Here is a 19587-nt window from a genome sequence, read left to right on the forward strand (position 1 = left end):
CTGCCATAACAAAATCTCATAGACTGGGTAGCTTAAACAATGAAAAATTATTTTCTCATGGTTATGGAGACTAAGATCGAGGTGATATCAGCGTTGGTGTCTGGTGAAGGTTCCCCTCTTGGGTTTCTTGGGTTATAGATGGCTTCTTGTGGTGTGCTCACATGATATTGTTGTGCCATACAGGATGGAGGATGGGGGTGGTGGTGGGGGGTTGTGGTGGGAATGGAACACAGCAGACTCTCATAAAGATCTTACTCCTACAGGATCCCACCATTAGGACCTCCATTAGCCTTAATTACTTCCTTAGAGGACCTATTTCCAAATACTTCCACACCAGGGATTAGGGCTTTAATATATGAAGTTTGGAGAACAGAACTATCTAGTCCATGATGATGTCCTTTGATTTCAAAATATATTGAGGATGAGAATAGAGAAAAATGATTCTAGTAAAACCAAAGTTTCTCCAAAACTCTTTCAGGAGGCCACAGGGAACCTGAAAAGATTACCTCTGAGTTATGTGATGTTATGTGCTAAGATGTGACAAAAACTCATATAGCAAAACTTGCTTTTAGAAGTAAGACTGCTTCAGAACTCCAAAACTGCCACCAAAGGAGGATAGCCAAGATGAGCAGGAATTTTCAGTTTCTTTATTAGAAGTTGTAATTTATTTAGACTTCAACTTCAATTTCAAAAGATCCCATTACCTCTGTGCTTGTTTTCACTTGGCAAATCAAATACCAGGATGCATGCAATGCTGCACAATTGCTCGTTTCTGTCTGCTCATGCCCTATCAGTCAAAGTTAGTCTGTGGCCAAACCCAACAACAAAGGAACAAAGATCCAAGCTCTGCTCACTGCAGGGGGAAGAAGAGTGAACATTTGCTAAACAATAATCTAAATTACTCCAGCCCCCTTCAAGAGCTTTCTGTAGGCTTCTCTCGATGATTTCCATTTACTCTTTGGCTGTCCTCTTTTGCAAGGAAGATTGTGAAATAAGTCATTTTTTTTGACCAGGTACACTTCTGTCCCTAAATTATAGGGGTTCAGCAAATGATGAAAAAAAAAGGAACATAAACTGGATGTTTGCAAACTCGGTTGCAAAATAAGCTCCTTTCTCATTTATTATTCACGGATTCAACAATTATTTTTCCATGTTGACCTTGAGAAAAGCCCTGTCCTGGATGATGTAACTTACTTGAACATATTCCATGGTCATAGGAACCCAGGGAGGTGGGCTGGGTAAGGTTGATGTTCCTTATTTGTCAGATGAGGAACCTGAAGTCAGTGGAGGGGAAGTTGCTTAGCTGAGGACCCAGAGACCCAGGGTGATGGAGGCTTCACCTTGACATATACTTTTTAGTCACTGACTAAAGGAAGGAATGTGGTCAATCATGCCTGGGTTCTTACAGCTTCCAACCAGAACTGATGTCACTTCCTTTCCCATCTCTTTGGCCAAAGCTAGAAAGATATCCACACCTAATTTCAATTGGGGTAGAGAGCATATCCTAACCATTGTCCGAAAGGTGGAGAGTTAGGTGTTGATTAAACAGCTCTAGTGACTACCATAAATTAGCAACTTGGAAACAGGGCCTTCCAAATCTCCATTGCAATATAACTAAGAGACCCTTTGATATCTACGTGATATGAGGTGGGTCAGGAACAGTTTAAAGGAGATCTTGCTTTCTAGAATGAAACAATTAAGTCAAACACTGTGGCACACACCTATAGTTCCAGCTACTCAGAAGGTCAGGAATTTAAGGCCAGAGTGGACAATTTAGGAAGACTACTGTCTCAAAAGAAAGGAGAGAGAGGGAGGAGAGGAGGGGAGGGGAGGAGGTAAGGTAAGAGGGGAAGAAAGAAAAGAATAGTTAGACTTACAGGCATAAGTCTACACCTCTTACAAAACTGCCTGGGTCAAAACTTTAAAATTGTACTTTTTTTTTCACCCTCATGGGGTTGCAAAGCCCACAGGGGTGAGAGGTTCTGCTAGAAGATCCTGTCTTCAGCACAGGGAGGTACCCCTGAGATGGGGATGGAAATGACAGAAGATCTAATTCTTTGCACCTTCTCTGTCCTCTTAATTGTGTCCTGATGTTTGTAGACCTGCATCCTGCCTTTTGTTCTTGCCTTAAAAATATCTTCCTCTTCATTATACTCTAGATTTGGGTTTGCTAAACCACTTAATATCTGGCCTCAGGAAAGTCATTTCAGTCTCCTAATCCTCAGTTTCTTCATTTATAAAATGATCATCAAGCCGGGCTTGGTGGTGCGTGCCTATAATCCCAACAGCTCGGGAGGCTGAGGCAGGAGGATCACGTGTTCAAAGCCAGCCTCAGTGACCGTGAGGCTGCTAAGCAACTCAGTGAGACCCTGTCTGTAAATAAAATACAAAATAGGGCTGGGGATGTGGCTCAGTGGTTGAGTGTCCCTGAGTTCAATTCCTGGTATCTGCCCCCCCCCAAAAAAAAAAGATCAATTTTTTCTGTTAGGATTGCTTGTGATGATTGAATAAAATAACGAACAGAAGATACCTGCAACATTAAGGGCTGATTACTTTCCCTTCCCCTGCCCTGGCCCCAATATGTAACCAAAGAGAACCCTCTGGGTCTTTGTTTCCCTTTTGAAACACCATGGTCAATGATGACCTCCAATCATTCTGGGGCAGAGGACTATTGGAAAGATGTCAGTTTTAGTCATCTAGTGATGTTCCTGTTAATTTCAATCTTGGAGTGTAATTTTTCAGGCTGGTCCACAGATTCTCTCAGGGCATCCTACTGCTGACTCTTCCCCTACTCCCACCCATTGCCTGTAGGTTCTTAAGAATCCTGAGTTCAAAATACTGGGCTACCTAGGGAGGGAAGTCCAGGGACTAGTTGAAAGCCACCTAGCTGTGAATAGTGAAGCCAACCTGGTTCTGGGCTAAGAGCTCAAGTGCAGTGCTCTCTCCAACAAGGAGCATGCAGACCCTAGGGTCCTGCCCTGATTGTGCCACGGTGGGCAGTAAGTAGGCCACTCAGGAGACATGCAGGAACGGTCTACACATCCGAAGAGGAGAATGTCACCGTATCCACCTCTTACTCCAGCAACTGTAACAGTGATTAGTTCTCCAGTTTCTCCAGAGGAAAATCTGTTCATTGTTAATGACCTTAAGCGGTCAACGGATTTTTCTTCCAAACCGCCCTTGGGAGCTGAGCCCAAACCAGGCGAAGAGGTGCCAATAAAAGAGACTTGTCTTTCCGAGGCTTTGCAGCAGAGGCGGTTTGAGGGAACCTCAGACAGGCGGTCGCAAGCTCATAAAGCATCCGCACACCTTACAGGAGGGATTGGGGCGACGCATCCAGGAGCCTTCGCAGGCTTGGCGCTTCACCCTGCGGGCGGGCAGGGAGGAGCCCTTTCCTTCCCCGCACCTGGGCCCCTATTCCCGGCAACTGTGGCTGGCTGAGCCCCGAGCAGGGCTCTTATTGTGAAAGGAGCTTCCCCCTCCCTCACTTCAGGGGGGAATGGGGGTGCTGGGCCAGGACTTGCAGCGGTGACTTTGCAAACTCCGCAAGCGTCCCCAGCAGATCTAGGAGGCTCCAGGGTGCGGGAGGGCTAGGGCAGAACTGCAGATATTGGCATCTGCACAAATCCCGCGTTAGCACCTGGCTCTTCACCCGTTGAACATCCCAGGACTCATTGCACGCCCGGGAGTTGGCGCCGGGCCACCTGGCCGCCAGAGAGGTGTGGACCTTCAGTACGCGAAACCCAAGCCGAGTGCAGCAGCCGCGTGTCCTGGGACGCCTGGAGAGCCACGGCGCCGGGGCCGCCCGGAGGTGGCGGGATGAGTTTGCAAGGCGGCTGAGCGCGAAGGAACTGGCCCAGTCACCGCAGGGACATGGTAGGATGGCCCAAGGGGGTGCGCGCAGCGGGTAGGGCGGGCACCTGGACAGGTGGTTTCTAGGGCGCACACTGTCTCTGCGGCGAGTCCGCGCTGTCTTCTGGGGCCTGTTATTCCCCGAAAGTTGCAAGGGCCGCCGGCGGTTTTCTTTTCTGCCCAGAACTGGGAGAGGTCAGAGTTGCTGGTTCCCTTGCTGGGAGCACCTTGGTGGCTTTCATTGTTTTTGGACTCACACTTGTTGGTTGAACCATAACCCACACGAAGTGCTACTCAAATTTCATCCAATCCACAGAGAAGGGAAATGGAAATATTCTGTATGGCATCCGAGGCTCCTGACGATGGGCAAGAAGCCTTTGAAGTCACAAGGCTTTCTCTGGAAAATGCATGTGAATTCTAAATATGGAATTATATTTCTACAGTTTAGCTGTGTGTCCATATTTAAAAAACAATGCCTTATTGTTTTTTTCTTTTTTCCTTTTTTACCACGTAGATGCTCTACTAAGGTTCCTCGCCTGGCTCTCAGTGCCCCCACCTCCCTCTACCTGCTGGTCAGAGGACTGTTTAGGGCAGAGGTGGGAGACTGGTCAGTCTGAGATGTCACTGATGAAGCTGGATCTGTGGACTGATAAACCTCAGAGATACCAACAAAAGGAAAGATTAAAAACCCTTTGAGAATTTGGCCAGGCAGTTTAGCTAAAACACTTAGGTAAACCCAAGGAAGAGACTCCCCCTAGGACTGGCTCAGATTTGATCTACTTCCAGAAACCATTTGAGAATTTGGCCAGGCAGAAAACCAGTGGTTCCCACCTGGTTTTCTGAGTGCACTGAGCTCCCCTGTTTCTATGTCCTCCCTCCTCCCTTCCCTTCCCCTTCAGGCTCACCGAGGACACATTAGAGCTCCACAGAGATGCTGTGGGCCTGGAATTTAGAAGGATATCTCAATACTGGATCTGAGATGCTTTATCCAGTAATTCCTTTATGCCGTCATATTACTGATCCAAGGTATACAAGGTGGGAAATGTGGGTTAGAAATATAAAGCTGAAAGTTTGGAAACCTTCAGTGTCTTTTAGAAAATGAACCTGAATTGCAAGACCTGTGGGGCATTTTTGATCATCTGGAGGTGGGTGTGGTTTTCTGCCAGGGCTGGGTGTGTATATTTCAAAAGCTAAGATTCAGACAGTTGCCATTTTCTTTCTTTGCACCAGTAGTGGGAGATTTGATGTATGCCAAGGGCTCTGAACTTGGATAAAAAAGACTGATAGAAATTAAGCTATTACTACTAGGGCTGGGGATGTGGCTCCTGATAGAGCACTTTCCTATTATACATGAAGCCCCTAGGTTCAATCCCGAGCACCAGGAAAAAAAGAAATGTTTTCCTTCTGTATCTTTGAAAAAATATACAATATATACAACTTCTGCCGGTACCATGATTATCACTGGGCATGTTTCCTACTTTTCTTTTTTTTTTGGACTGGGTATTGAACTCAGAGGTCTTTAACCACTGAACTACATACATCCCCAGGCCTTTTTATTTTTTTATTTTGAGACAGTGTCTCGCTAAGTTGCTTAGGGCCTCATTAAGTAGCTGAGGCTGGCTTCCAGAACCTGCAATCCTCCTGCCTCAGTCTCCCATGCTGCTAGGATTACAGGTGTGTGCCACTGCTCTGGCTTTCTTACTCTTTTTGAATATTATTTTAAAGAGATGAGATTTTATCAAATGTGCAATTTTGCATCTGCTTGGTATTTATTCATAGTAAAGCATGTTTCCATGTCTGGAAGATCTCTAAAGAAATCTTTATAACCCCACCTTTAATGTTTAGCATCATGATTTTGGTCACTAGCTCCTTGTTTGGGGGAAATATGAGTGGTTTCCAGTTTGGGGTTGTTTTCAGTAGTGTGTGGCCAGCGTCCTGATTGTGGAAATGGGGATCTGAGTATCCAGCAAAGTGGAACTCAGGTGAATTCCATTGTAACCACCTTCCAGGACCCAGAGAGTGTGTTGTGGAAGTTTGTATGGCATTTTACTCTGTCATGTGGGCATGTGATCAGGTGGGCAGTCACAAGGATGGGATCCCAGGGGAGCCCATACATGGGCCAGTCTTTTTGAGAAGAGCCAAAGCCAAAAATCCCTGGAGATTAAGATTCAGAGGGGGAGGAGCTGAGCCCCCATCCCGTCTTAATCTCTTTGGGGTCACTCAGAGTTAGTGAGGACCCAGTCTCCTCCTCTACTCCTTTGAAGGCTCCGCAGACATCCCAGACTGCTTATATTAGTTGTGGGATTGGTGTAGTAAACAGTAGAGGAAAGGCCCAGGGTTTGTGCCAAGCAGGTCATAGCCTAGTTCTGGCAAAGCAGTCCATTATTCTGAACCTCAGTACTCATCTGTAAAATGGATTGTTATGGGGAGCAAATAGAATCATAGAAGCAAAAACACTTAGTGCCCCATAGATGATATGTGTTGGAGTCTTGTGGGACACATGCATTTTTTTTTTTTGTCTGAACCTAAAAGAAGTAAAAAAAAAAAAAAATGCCTTTTTCATTCAATGCCAGTCCATGCTTCTGGATGCTTCTCCAGGGTGGATCAAGTAGAACAGATTTAATCCCCCAATAGTTGTCTGGCTCCTTTCAGCCTCTCTTCTCGGTAGGCAGGAGAAACCCAGTCTACAGAGATGCTTGTCCTGCTGTGAATGCTGCTTCCTGGGAGTGGACAGCCCACAGACCCAGCAGGCCCTGGGTCTGTCTGGGTGCCCTAGCAGTTGCCCGAGCTGAATAAGTCCCAGATGTTCTCAGAATCAACAGGAGAAGAGGTTAAACCAGTTTTGGAATCAAGAGTTGAGAACCTTGAAATCCAGCTGCTGAGCTTAGAGAATTTGATTCTCTCTCTCTCCCTCTCCCTCTCCCTCTCCCTCTCCCTCTCCCTCTCCCTCTCTCTCCTTTGGGCACTTCCTGCTGCATGCACTCAGCTCTGTGTAGGGCTGGGCTGGAGCAGAGGCTCTTTAACAATCTCCCACCCCCTAAGCAGACCACCAAACTGAGCAGGGGTTGGTCCACAAATCGGTGGCTGGGCAAGAGGGGTGGAAATAGGCCACGCAAAGAAATTAGTTCCTTACTTATATCAGGAACCAGTGAGAGAAACATACTGTAATTAGGTCTCAAAGAAGATGATGAACCCTCAGGATAGGCCTGGAAGACCCAGTCCAACTCCCCACTGAACTACAAGTAGACACAGAGCATCAGTTTTCTTCAGGGCTTGGGTGCTGAGAGTGACAGGGGGCTATCTTTACTTGGGTCATTTTTTGAGTGACTGCTAAAATGTTCCCACCAGGAAAGTTTGGGATGCAATTCCTACGTTGTCCCTGCACGTGCACAGGCCTGCATGCAAAGGACCAGCTGGCCTGAAGTAAAGATGGAAACCTTGATTTGTGGATAATCCCCAGATGCCTTTCTGAGTGTGGAATCCATCCCCCAGCCATACACACCTACTCTTGGGGTCTGGCCTTATTTCCCAGGACTCTGCCTGGTGGCTCAGAGTTGCTTGCTGAGCAAAAGAAGAAATGGGCTTTAAGACAGCAGCTGTCGGGTCCTGGGGTTAAAAGTGGTAGGTAGGGAGGAGGGGGATGTGGAGGTGTGGAAACACTGAAGGCCTCAGGCTGGTCCCAGGCCTCCACTGGATTTGAAGGAACAGGGGCTCCCTTGGGCAGGGGCTGGGTCTTACCCCCAAAAGGCTTTGGAATTCTTGCATGATGTGTTAAGAAGGCCACAAAAGGGGATTTATAATCCATGTGTAAATATACGTTAATGCTCCCTTCATTCCCAGCTGCCTTGCCATTCACTTACTCACTCACTCACTCATTCATGAAATGCCTACCTTGAACCTGAGGTGGTGCTGGGGCAGAAAATAAAAAAATAAAAACACATGCCTTAAAAATTAAAAAACAAAAAACAAAAAACAAAAAACAAAAAACACATGCCTTGCTCCCAGGGACTGCAGAATCTAATGAGGCTGCCTATGGGTACCTGTGGGTGCCTGGGGGTGTGGATGGGGATCAGGAGCTGGTGGTTGGTTTAGAAGAAAGGGAAGCACAAAATGTTTCAGTCCTGTGAACTAAATGTTCTGATGAGGACACAGAGGAAGGGTGGACCCAGACTGAGAGGAGTGGGGACACAGGGAGACCCCAGGACAGGGAGTATTTGAGGATGACCTGGATCTTTTCAAATGAAGAAAGGAAAAACCATTATACGTCTATTATAATAGGTAAAAAGCAAAACAAAACATCCTGACAGTATCAAGAGCTGGTCAGGATGTGGAGCAACTGGAACTCTGTACACTAAGAATTGTTTCCCCTGTGTGGCAATGATACGGCCACATGAGAAAACAGTTTGCCAGTTTTTTTTTTTCTTTTTTCTTTCTGGTGCTGGTGATTGAACCCAGGGCCTTGTGCATGCTAACTACTCCAGAGTAGTTGGGATTATAGGCAGGCACCACTGCTATGCCCAGCCAACTCACTATCTCCCCCCCACACACCCATGACTGAGAATTAAACCACAGACTAGCACATGCAAAGTACTCCACTGCTGAGCTATAGTTTATTATAAAGTTTATTATGAAGTTAAGCATGCACTTATCAGATAACCCAGCAATCTTGTTCCTAGGCATTTATGCAAGAGGAATGAAAACATATGTCTACACAAAACCCTGGATGCAAATAGTTATCATGGCTTTACTCATAATTGCCCCAAATTAGAAACAACCCAAATCCCATATGCTCCTCTACTGTGGACTGGATAAATAAACGGTGGTAAACTTAAAAGCTTTTTCTGTGTGTTTCCATGTATACAGCATTGTAGACGAGGCAAAACTATAGAGATGCAGAACAGATCAGTGGTTGCAGGGGTTAGGGATGGGGAGGCTGTGATTGCAAAGGGCCAGTACAAAGATTTTTGGAGGGATGGAAATGTTGGGTTCTGATTGTGGTGGCGGATGCATGAATCAGTCTGTATATCGAAACTCAAAGAACCGTACACACAGAAGTTTAGCCTTACTATATGTAGATTAAAAGACAATATAATCAAAAGAGGAGTGGAAAGCCCTCTAGCAGATGAAACAGCATGTTCATTTTGCCCCGGAGAAAAAAAGTGAACTGTTAAAAGCTCCTCTGAAAGGGTGTACAACCAGAGATATGAAAAATTGTGCTGTCTGTGTAATATGAATTGTAATGCATTCTGCTGTCATATATAGCAAATTGGAAAAAAAAAAAAAGTTGTCTGGAAGGGACTAGGGAAGACCACAAGGGAACCTCTGGGAGATGGGACTGTGGACAGAGCCTAGTTCTTGGATGTGGGAGGAGGTCTCTCCACTGAGTTAGGTATTTGTGTTATTGTCCTGAAGACAGAGCAGGCAGTGGAAAGGTTTTTGAGCTTGGAGAGATAAGACTGTGTTTGCATTTTGGAGAGTAGTTTTAGGACTGGGAGGAAGGGTTACTGAAAGGAGTGGGGTGTCTGGGGAGTGACTCAGGTGGCCCATAGGCAAAAGGTAAGAGGGATATTTGGGCAGGAGAAGCTGCAGCCTTTGGTAATCTCAGCTTCTGAGTATGTGGCTTTCTGCCATCTTTCACCATCTTCATTTTTATTTATCTTTTGTTGTCTCTTAACTATCATACTTAGAAGTAATTATGATATAGCCAGGCACAGTGGCACATACCTGTAATCCCAGCAACCAGGAGGCTGAGGCAGGAGGAAAGAAGTTTAAGGACAGCCTCAACAACTTAGCATGATCTTGCATCACAATTAAAGAGAAGTGCTGGGGATACAGCTCAGTGATAAAGTCCCCTCTCCTGCCCCGGGGTTCAATCCCCAGGACCACCCCCCAAAAATAATTATGATATAATATAGAAGTAGCTTCTTTTAAAAATAACTTATCATTTGAATTCTATGAAGTAGATTATTAGGTTATTCTTTTTTTTTTTTTTTTCAGTACTGGGATTTGAATCCAGGGGAGCTCTGCACCCCTCAGCTTTTTGAAAGCTTTTTTTTAAAAAAATATTTTGAGACAGGATCTTGCTAAGTTACCAAGGCTGACCTTGAACTAGTGATCCTCCTGTTTCAGCCTCCCAAAACACTGTACCATTGCATCTGGCTATTAAGTTATTCTTAAAAGGAAGTGGTATCTCTCCCTCAGTCCTCTGAATTGACTTTGTTCATATTGTCTTTATAATCAGAAGAGTAGGATGGAGACAATCCTAATAATAAGTGAGTACAGGGTTGCATATGTCACCTGCGTGGCCTTGCCTGTGATGTCTGATGCCTCCACTGGACCATACATCCAGCTGGTTCCCTTCCTCCTGGCCTCCAGACCCTGCCAACCAGCCCTGCTAGAGGCCAGGCAGGGGCAGTGGCTGCTACTCCTCTTCTAACCCAGCTTCTCTGATGCTTGGGTTTCTGCTAAGTGGCCGTGGGAAAGGACTGTGTCACATGCTATTTACTTGTGGGCAGTTTTTGTTTGGCTTTGGAGGGTGTTTGCTTGCAATGAGCAAACAGCCTCTTCCAGAACCATCTGGAGAATTCAAATACTCCTATCTTGGCTGGGGCAGCAGGTTCGTGGTTCTGTGTTTAGGAGCCAAGTCGGGTAGCAATTTTTCTAGAAATGCCATCAGCCAAAGACTGGTCAAATACAGCAGAATGGCTAGGGCTAGATGACAGACAGGGAGTGGTAAACAAAGAGAGGAGTCCCAGATGATGGATGTGTGATGGAAAGAGGGAGGCCCAGGACGAGACTGGCTCTATGAAGGGCCTTTCACCTGGGGGCACCGTGGGAGCAGCAGGTGGCCTTTGCAGCCTGTGCGTGGGCCATGTGGCAGGGGCTCTGGGCTGTGCTGGGTATAGTGATCTGAGCTGGAGTTCGTCAGTGGTGTCAGCCTTTGGTGGAGCAGTGGTGTTTCTGCAGGTCTGGCTGGCGAGGGCTGCCTGTGCCGCCTCTCTTGTGCTCAGGAAGAGCCCTGTAGGCCTGCTGGGGAGGCATGATCAGCAGACAGTTCTGGCTCTTTCCAGTGGTGGTCTTGGCTCTGCCAGGCTGGTTTTGCTCCAATGCTGTGAGGTGACTTCTAATGCACTGGGCACTAGGAAATTCTCAAGATATATGTGTAAGGATTTAAAAAGTTGCCTTAGTACCTATAAAAGCTCTTGATGCCTTTGAGGTGGAAAGGGAAGACAGTCAAATCGGCAACATCAGAGTCATAATTTCAAGAAGTGCAGAATCTATAATTGCCTTTGTCTTTTTCCCCAAAGGAGATGAATGAACACCAGGCCCAGGGCTCATGTGAGAACCTGTCACTGCCAGGTGGGGAGGGGGAGCACCTTGTGGAGGGAGCAAGGAATGTTTTGTATAAAACTCAGAGGAGGTGTGTCCTGGGGAGGGGCCTGTCCTCCCACTTGCTGTGCTCTGGTCTGGGCCATCTTGTCCCTCTAGGCCTCCATTCTGTCTGTCTGGATTTCTCTTTCAGGGTTCATGTTAATGCATTTTGTGTGTGTGTGTGTGTGTGTGCGAGAGAATGTGTGTGAATATAGAGTTGTAGAATTTTAAAAACTTGTTTTTTGAATATTACTGCTTCTCTAATTATAGAGGAACCCGTTTGAAACTTTTATTTATTTATTTACTCATTTTGGTACAGGGGATTGAACTCAGGGGTGCTTTTCCGCTGAGCTCCATCCGCAGCCCTTTTTATTTTGTCTTTTGAGCCAGGGCCTCATTAAGTTGCTGAGGCTGGCTTTGAACTCGCAATTCTCTTGCCTCAGGCTCCCAAGTCACTGGGATTACAGGCATGTACCAATGCACATGGCCATTTTTGAGACTTTTGAGACCTGATAGTATTTTGAAAATCTCTTGTTTTATCTTCTTTGCTGCTTTTTTTTTTTTAGTGATAAAAGCAATCTCTGCTTGTTGTGGAAAGTCCCACCTGCTTTTGGGTCTCTTTGGAGGAGTCTCTGAGCGGTGTGTCCACAGTAGAGCCTGCTGGTGGGTCCCATGTGCTCTTGGAGGGAGCTCCCCACCAGCTTCTCAGAGTGCTGCTCTCTGGCTGCTCCTGGGTCAGTGGTCGCAGTTGTTTATAGTGGAGGGAGGGGGTATAAAGAGAACCCAAATTAACTAAGTTTACTTATGGGAGAGGCATATGCCTGCAAGTGCCCAGGTCATGTAAGAGCATTGAAAAGGGAATGAGGAGCCCCAGGTCTGGGTAGGGAAGGGACCAGGCATAGTCAGTGCCCTGACTGGGCCTTAGATGTGATATTCTGTGTCCACCAGTGTTGCTCTGTGGTCCAGGCCCATTGTTCTGTGGGTCAGGGTCTTGTTCTGTTGACATGATTCTGCCTTTTTTGGGGGGTAGGGAGTACCAGGGATTGAACTCAAGGGCACTTGATCACTGAGCCACATCCCCAGCCCTGCTTTGTATTTTATTTAGAGACAGGGTCTCACTGAGTTGCTTAGCGTCTCGCTTTTGCCGATGCTGGCTTTGAACTTGTGAGGGTGTCATGTGGGGTCTGGGGGCTTCTCTACCACCCATCTCTTTTTCTTGCTTGTATCTCAGCTTATTCACAGCCTCTACAGAGGCCTGCTCTCTCACACACTCACTCCACACCGTCACATACAACCACATGCTCACACTGACACACATACCCTCACACATACACTCACATAGCGGCTGCAGAGGTGCTATGTGGGATCACAGTGGCCTGCTGTAAGGTGAGCTGTTCAGAAGGTTAGGAGGGTGGGACCCAGGCTCATGCTGTGCCTGGGCTGTGGTGGGGGCTGTGGGTCATACCACCTGGCTGCCTGGGACCAGAGGAGGTAGAGACTGCAGGCAATTGAGGGCTTGAGGCTGGGGTGGCCAGTGAATGGACCATTGGTTGTCTGTCCCTGTGCTGGGTGGAAGGTGGGCAGGACATGCACACCTCTTCCTCCAGGACAGAGCTGCTCTGTCATCTGTCCACACAGAGCTCAGTGTGTGCTCCTGGGGGCTTGGACCCCACTCAGGGACTGGCTACCAGCAGGACTCTCTCCTGGATGGCACAGTGCTCCCTCCAACCCCCACCTCCACATCCGGCCACTGGCTGCTGGCTTTGGTCCAAGTTGGCTGTAAGGTTAGCCATGACACTCACACCCCCGCAACCCCCACTTCTCCTGGTGGCCCATATCCTATTGCATCTACAAAGGTGCTGTTGTGTTCCTTTCTTTCAGAGCATTCTCCCTTGAAACTCTAGTTAGAATCTTCCCTCTCCTTGCAGAGAGAGTGCTGATGTCTGGCTGGGCAGCGACACCCTGTCTAGTCACTTCCTTGTGACTAGAAGCTTCTGGCTTCTCATTAACACATTCTTTCCCCCCAGGCAGTGGCCCAATATGACTAGGTTTAGACTAATTGTCACAGTACCTTAGTAGAGCGTGAAGGGCTCAGAAGGTGGGTTATAATCAGAACTGAATTCAAACCCTGCTTCCCACCTGGGGCAGGTCAGTGAATCTTTTACCTCTCAGCCTCGGTTTCCTTTGCAGAACACTGCCTCCTTGTGGAGCCTTATGCTCCATGCCATCTGAGCGTGAAGGGCCTTGCACAGTATTTTGCAGCCTGGAGCACTGAGCTGTGGACATTGAACTTAGATGGCAGACAGGGCTGGAGACACAGCAAGACCTGGGCCTCCAGGACTGCCCTTGGGTCCTTCAGTGCACCAGGGGGAGCAGGAGTGGGGAAGCCTGGGACTTTAGCTCCCACACAGAAGGCGTTTTGGTGGGGAGTATCTGCTATCAAGATCAGCACTGTGAACTAGAGAAAGATGGAATTGGAGCAAGGGGGAGAGCTCCAGGGCCTAGTACAATGGTTCATGACCTGGGGGTCCATGAATACTACTCAGGGGAACCCTAAACTTGATTGAAGAACAATTAACATCTTTATTCTCTCTATATACTAGATACTGAATTTCTCTAACTGAAATTCAGTATTTCTTCAATAATGAATGTGGGAACCTGTTTTTTGTCATTGTATCATTATGGTGGAAATACAGACATTTTGAAATATAGTCTTCACACATCACTACCTTGAAAGTACATTTGTTACGAGATGTGCTGATCGACTGTGTTATTTAATGTTTTGGTAGAGGAGCCCATATATGATCAGATCACAGATTTGTACTTTAGAAGATTTTAGTTGTCATGTTTCAGTGTCAGTGATTACCTTTGTTATCCTGTCATTCATTTTATACATTTTAACATAGCATCCTGAGACGGGTCCACAGCTTTACCAAATGGTCAGAAGCATCTTTGGTATTAAAATCTAGAAGTCCTGCTTTTGTATGGTACCTATCAGTGTGATCCAGTTGTTGGGGATACCCAAAGTCCATTTTGCCTAAAAGTCTTTCCCCAGCCTCCACTCCGGGGTCATTAAAAATAATCTCCAGCAAAATTCTAGCATGTGTTGCTAATTAGAAGAGAATTTCCCCTCAATAGTGAGAACGACATACTGTGTATATAACTTGTATTATTCTAACAACATCAAAACAACCATATCATAAGCCCTGGGCTTTCTTGCTTTCTCTCTCACAATCCCATTGAATCCCCTCAAATATTCAGACTGGGAACATTAGAAATCAATAAATATAGGCCCAGTGAGGTTGAGTAATGGCCAAGTCGTGCAGTCCTCAAGTCTGAAGCCCTTCAACCATAAATGTGATGCTCTTCTCAATCAGTTCACCTCCAAATCCTCCCACTTGGATGGAGCCTTTTCATTAGAGATTATCTATTAAATGTAAATATCTTTGGAATCAGTTTGTTGAGTAGAGGGTCTCCCAGAGGGTCTGGGTCCCAGGAGCATCTTGGGTAGATAGACAGGGAAGGGTAAGGCTGGAGCAGGGGGACCTGGAGTAGGGGCCTTATTCGGATATGGGGAAGCCTGGGAAGAGGACATTCCCACAGAGGAGGTTGGGGATGGGGAAGCCAGTGTTGGAAGGAGGCATTCCTAAGAAGGAGGAGCTCTGAAGCCGGACTTGACCCTGTGCACTGGCACATGTGGGGCTGAGCCCCTGTCATCTAAACACCTTCTGCGAGGTGCCGAGGGAGCTCCCATTTCTGGAGGCCTGAGAGTTTCTGTCTGGGACTGGGCCGTGAGGGCAGTGGCAGTAGAGAAACCGCGTTTTCTTTGTGTTATGGACACAGAAGCCTGCTTTTCTTCCCTGCCTTCAAGAGGGTCCCCGTGATGCCCACAGGACACTTTCCAGAGCCTCTCGTCTTTAGTTATGGCTCTCTCCTTAATTAGGGAGTTCCTGGGAGGCAGCAGTCCCAGTGCATATCACTTCCCCCCACAGTGCCCAGCATAGTGTAGAAGGCCAAGGATGTGTGCAACAATTGTTCCGATTGCTTGGTAGCCTTCCATGTCTCACATTTAAATCTCTCCAGAGTTGACTGATATAACTTTCTCAGCTGATGAAATATTCTATCCTATGAGGTCAACAGAGTAGCTACGACTCACAGGTGGCCCTTGAGCTCTTGAAATGTGACTGGTGGGGCCAGATATGGAAGTGTTTAATTTCAAGGCATTCCTATGTAAATTGTACCCTGTGGCTAGTGGCTCTCATGTTGGACCGGTGCAGCCCTGGAATAAGAGATGGAAATTGAGGTGCTAACGGAGCTCGGGCTGCTGGCAAAGGTGAATGAAGTAGACTGACCACAGTTTAAAACAATCCAAGTTTAACCGAACAGTGATCAGAGAAGTTTTCATCTTCTGTAAGAACAATAAAGCAAATGAGATGCCAAGGCACCTTGGTGCTGGGGGACAATATGGAGGGGTGGGGCCTGGGGTGAACTGCAGTGTTGTGTCATTGAGAGAGGAAGCCATGTTCTACTCCAGCCATGCAGGAAGCCATGCTCAAAACGTGGCTGAAGTTCCCCCTTTCCGAGGAAAGCTGGAAATCTGAATTTTTATGTAAAATATCCTAGATTTTATACATTAGCTCAAATATATTTACAACACTTTAGGTCAAATAAAACATACCTACAGGCCACATTTGGCCCATGGATCTGATTTACAAAGTCTCCTCTAGGTCTATAGCAGTCCATAGACTTGTTGGAGACTGAGATAGACTTAAGGCAAAGAGAGAGGTGCATTCGGTCCTGAGGCCTCCCTGATCGACTCTGCCTCCTCCCTTGTCACCAATTTGTTCAGAGGGGAGGGCGGATGAAAGATACAGAGCCCCCTCCTCCACTCGTCTCTGTATCTTGGCCTCAGAGCAGCCAGAGAGTAGAATCTCTGGAAGGCTGGAAAAGAGCAACCCAGAGAAAAACCTGTTTTATTGTTTTTTTTAGCCACAATCCCTATCCCCTCTGGCCTCAGTTCCACTTTCCGGCCTGAAAGCAAAATGTGTAGCTCTTAATACGAAGGCAGCCAGAGAAAATTTCCAACAAATGACAGGGTCTCCCAAATTCCATCTGGCCTGCATGTTCCCACACTGGTGCTCTTGTGAACTGGAACAAAATGCTAATTCAACTATGGATTGAGCCGCAAAGCCCCAACCTATAATCAACGTAGAGGCTGGAGGAGAGCAAGCAGCTAAGGCCCAGGAGATGAGGGACACTCCTCTAACTCCTCATCTCAGGAGCGGCAGAGGGTTAACATTCGCACCTATAGGGCATTGGTTCTCAGCCCAGGATCTCTGCCCCAGAGCCAATCCCATGGCATTGCTAGAAAATCCCCGTTATAGTAATGGTAACGAGGTTAGCAACAGCTAACATTGATGAAACTTAACCATGTAGCAGGCTCTCTTGTGAAGGCTTCATCTACAATAGCTCATATAACTCTCATGTACTTAGTTGAGTGACTTTATTTTTATGAGTGACAAATAACATTGTTATCCCATCAGAATTGCGCCACCATAAGGGGAGGACTTTGGTCTGTTTTGTTTGTAGTGCATCGCTCCTTCCTGGGAACAATATTTATCTCAGGGAACATCTGCTCAATGAATGGTCAAATAGACCCCCCCCTACAAGGTACTGTTATCATCCCCAGTGTACAGATGAAGACACCAAGACCCAAGGTCACACAGCAAGGGCGCAGGGGAGTTGGGCTTGGTGCCCAGGCAGGCTGGCTCTCGTGTTATTAACAACTACATTCACTGTGAGCAGATCAGGGTTTCAGTGGGGCTCTCTGGGACATTTTAGATTCAGGGTTCTCATTTCCTGGCTCAGCCTGTACCCTGTGGGCCTTGGGCTGTCCATGCTGAGCCTGAGGACTTGTGGCCTCCCTGGAAAATGTGTACAAACCCTGAGAGACTGTTTGTCTTTCTGATGACAAGTAGGTCCCTCTGTTCCAGGAGCAGAGATCTGGCAGCATGTGTGAAGGGCCAGCGCAGCACATTCCATGTCCCCTCCCAGCTGAGCAGGCGGGCAGGACTGAGCTCAGGCTGGAATAATGTCCCTCTGTGTGGGGGCCCAGGGGCAATCCCATAGCTGGGGCTCCCTGGATTGGGTGGGAGATGGGGAGTTTTCCTTTCCTGCCCACCTCACCCTTCACCTTCTGCAACCCAGACTTGGGTAACATCTGCAAGTTCCTTTCAGAAACTCACAGAGAAGTCATTTAGTGTGTGATGTGTCTGGGGATTGGCGAGGGGGGCCTGGGATCAAGTTGCCAGATCTGGGAGTGAGAAGGCCCTCAGCCAGTCTTGCTGGGCCCACCTCTGGCCTCTGCTCCCTGCTCTGTGGGGCTCCCTTTTGGCTTGAATTTGCAAGTGAGCGTCATTATGTGTACAAGCTTCTATGGCGGGGGTGGGGTGGGAGCAGGTGGGGTGGAGAGAAAGAAGGATAGATGTGGGATCCACAGAATTGGTGAGATTCTTCAGATTGCAAAACAACACATTCTTTTCCAAAATTGTACCTCCCAAGGGCCTTTTACCAAGGGCTGCTGTGACTCAGTGGACAGACTCTTCCCCACCTATGCCTCACATGACAGCTGCCCAGGGGAGGAATCCTCCTCTTCTTTCTGCTCTTTGTTGACATTTATTGAACATCTACTATGAGTGGAGAAATTTTAAGTGTTTGACAGTTATAATTCAATTAGCATCATTGCCATAAAGTTGTGTCCTCTTCTAAGGGCTTCCTCAGGGGGAGACCTTGAGACCACTATTTCAGTGTGAGTAGGTCTGTGGGAGACATCAGGAGGGAGGAAGTGAGACAGGAGAGGTAGCTGGGGCCGGCATGTGGGTGAGCAGGTGGTTGCTATGGACAGCTGGGGCAGGGTCTTGTGGAGACTTCTGGGAGACCATGTAGAATATGCCCCAGGTCGGAGTCATGCTCCACCAGGGGTCTACCAATTCCTGTCTGTCAGGGGCGGAGGGCTGCTCCTGTGGGTATTTACTTCCCAGCAAGCATACTGCTGCTAACTACTTCTGAAGAACGGGGAGGGTGCAGGAGAAGGGGTGGAGGAGGGAGGGGTCAAGGCCAGCAAAGGAGACCTGTCTCCAGTAAAGCTCAGTCCTGGTGCGCGCGCGTGCGCGCGCGCGCGTGTGTGTGTGTGTGTGTGTGTGTGTGTGCGTGCGCGCGTGCATGCGCCTAGTTTGCTCTTTGTCCTAGTTCATTCTCAGTGGCATGATGTTAATAATGGTAGCTGTCATATTTTGAATGGTTACAATGGTCCTGTGACTCTTACAGAGTTTTTACACATTAACTTATTATCATTTGGATATGAAGTATCCCTCCACCCAAAGCTCATGTGTTAGTCAATGTTCAGGAGTGAATGATTAGATTATGAGAGCTGTACCCTAATCAGTGGATTAATCAATTTGATGGATTAATAATTTGAAAGGACTGTCTGGTTGGAAACTATATATGCAGCTAGGCTGTGGTGTGAAGAAGTAGGTCACTAGGGGCATAACCTTGGACTCTATTTTGTCTCTAGTTTCTCTCTCTCTCTTTCTGTCTCTTCCTCTTTCTCTCTCTGCTTCCTGGCTGCCATGAGCTGACCAATTTTCCTCCCATGCCCTTATCCCATGATGTTCTGCGTCACCTCAAGCCCAGAGCAATGGAATCAGCTGACCATGCACTGAACCTGTGAAAATGTGAGCCCCAAACCAACCTTTCCTCTTCTAAGATATTCTTGTAGGGGATATTGGTCACAGTGACAAAAAGCTGACTAACATGCTCATTAATCATTTGCATCAACCATAGGAGGTGGGTGCAATTATTTCCATCATTTTAGAAATGAAGAGTTACAGCACCCATCCTGGGTGTCCTCCCTAGAAACAATGTGAGGGACAGTCTCTTCCTTCTGTCTTCTGGTATGATGGGCACAGTCTTGTGTGGGTGGCCCTCTTCCTGGTGGGTCTTCCTCCCCACTGCTCACCCCTCTTCCCTGTGACCTTGGTGCTAACCTGGGGTTTACCGGGGTGAGTTCACCTGATATCACCCCTGTCATCATAGCTGGTGCTGAGGTGGTCTCTATGCTCAGACTTGGGTGTGGGGACTTTCCATTCAGTGTCAGCTTTCTTAGAATACACAGGCTGGGCAAAACCTGTTTCTTGACTGTCACAACTGTGTCATTTCACCCATTAGCTTTGGCATTTTTTTTCTACTAATGTGCATAGAATGCATTTTACATTGTGACCTAGTGTGTGCATGAACACACTCACACACACACATGCTTGTGCATGTGCATAGATAAATGAAAGTAAAATTTCATGAAATAATGCT

The 19587-nt window shown here is 47.2% G+C and overlaps 1 protein-coding gene across 3 annotated transcripts in view; it reads left to right on the top strand.

The window, feature by feature from the left end:
* Positions 1-3303: 3303 nt before the first annotated feature.
* Gask1a (golgi associated kinase 1A) overlaps positions 3304-19587 on the top strand; it is a 57100-nt gene continuing 40816 nt past the window's right edge. Inside the window, exon 1 of one of the 3 annotated variants that reach the window (XM_058576603.1) lies at positions 3304-3876. In XM_058576603.1, coding sequence (XP_058432586.1) covers positions 3874-3876 — 3 coding nt within the window. In that variant the 5' untranslated portion in view covers positions 3304-3873. The remainder of the gene's footprint in view (positions 3877-19587) is intronic. The other 2 variants (XM_046437668.2, XM_046437667.2) reach the window with 2 other exon arrangements.

Source organism: Marmota monax, unplaced genomic scaffold (genome assembly GCF_021218885.2).
Source record: "Marmota monax isolate L192 unplaced genomic scaffold, Marmota_monax_Labrador192_F-V1.1 WCK01_AAM20220418_F8-fsc00021, whole genome shotgun sequence".
NCBI classification, from domain to species: domain Eukaryota; kingdom Metazoa; phylum Chordata; class Mammalia; order Rodentia; family Sciuridae; genus Marmota; species Marmota monax.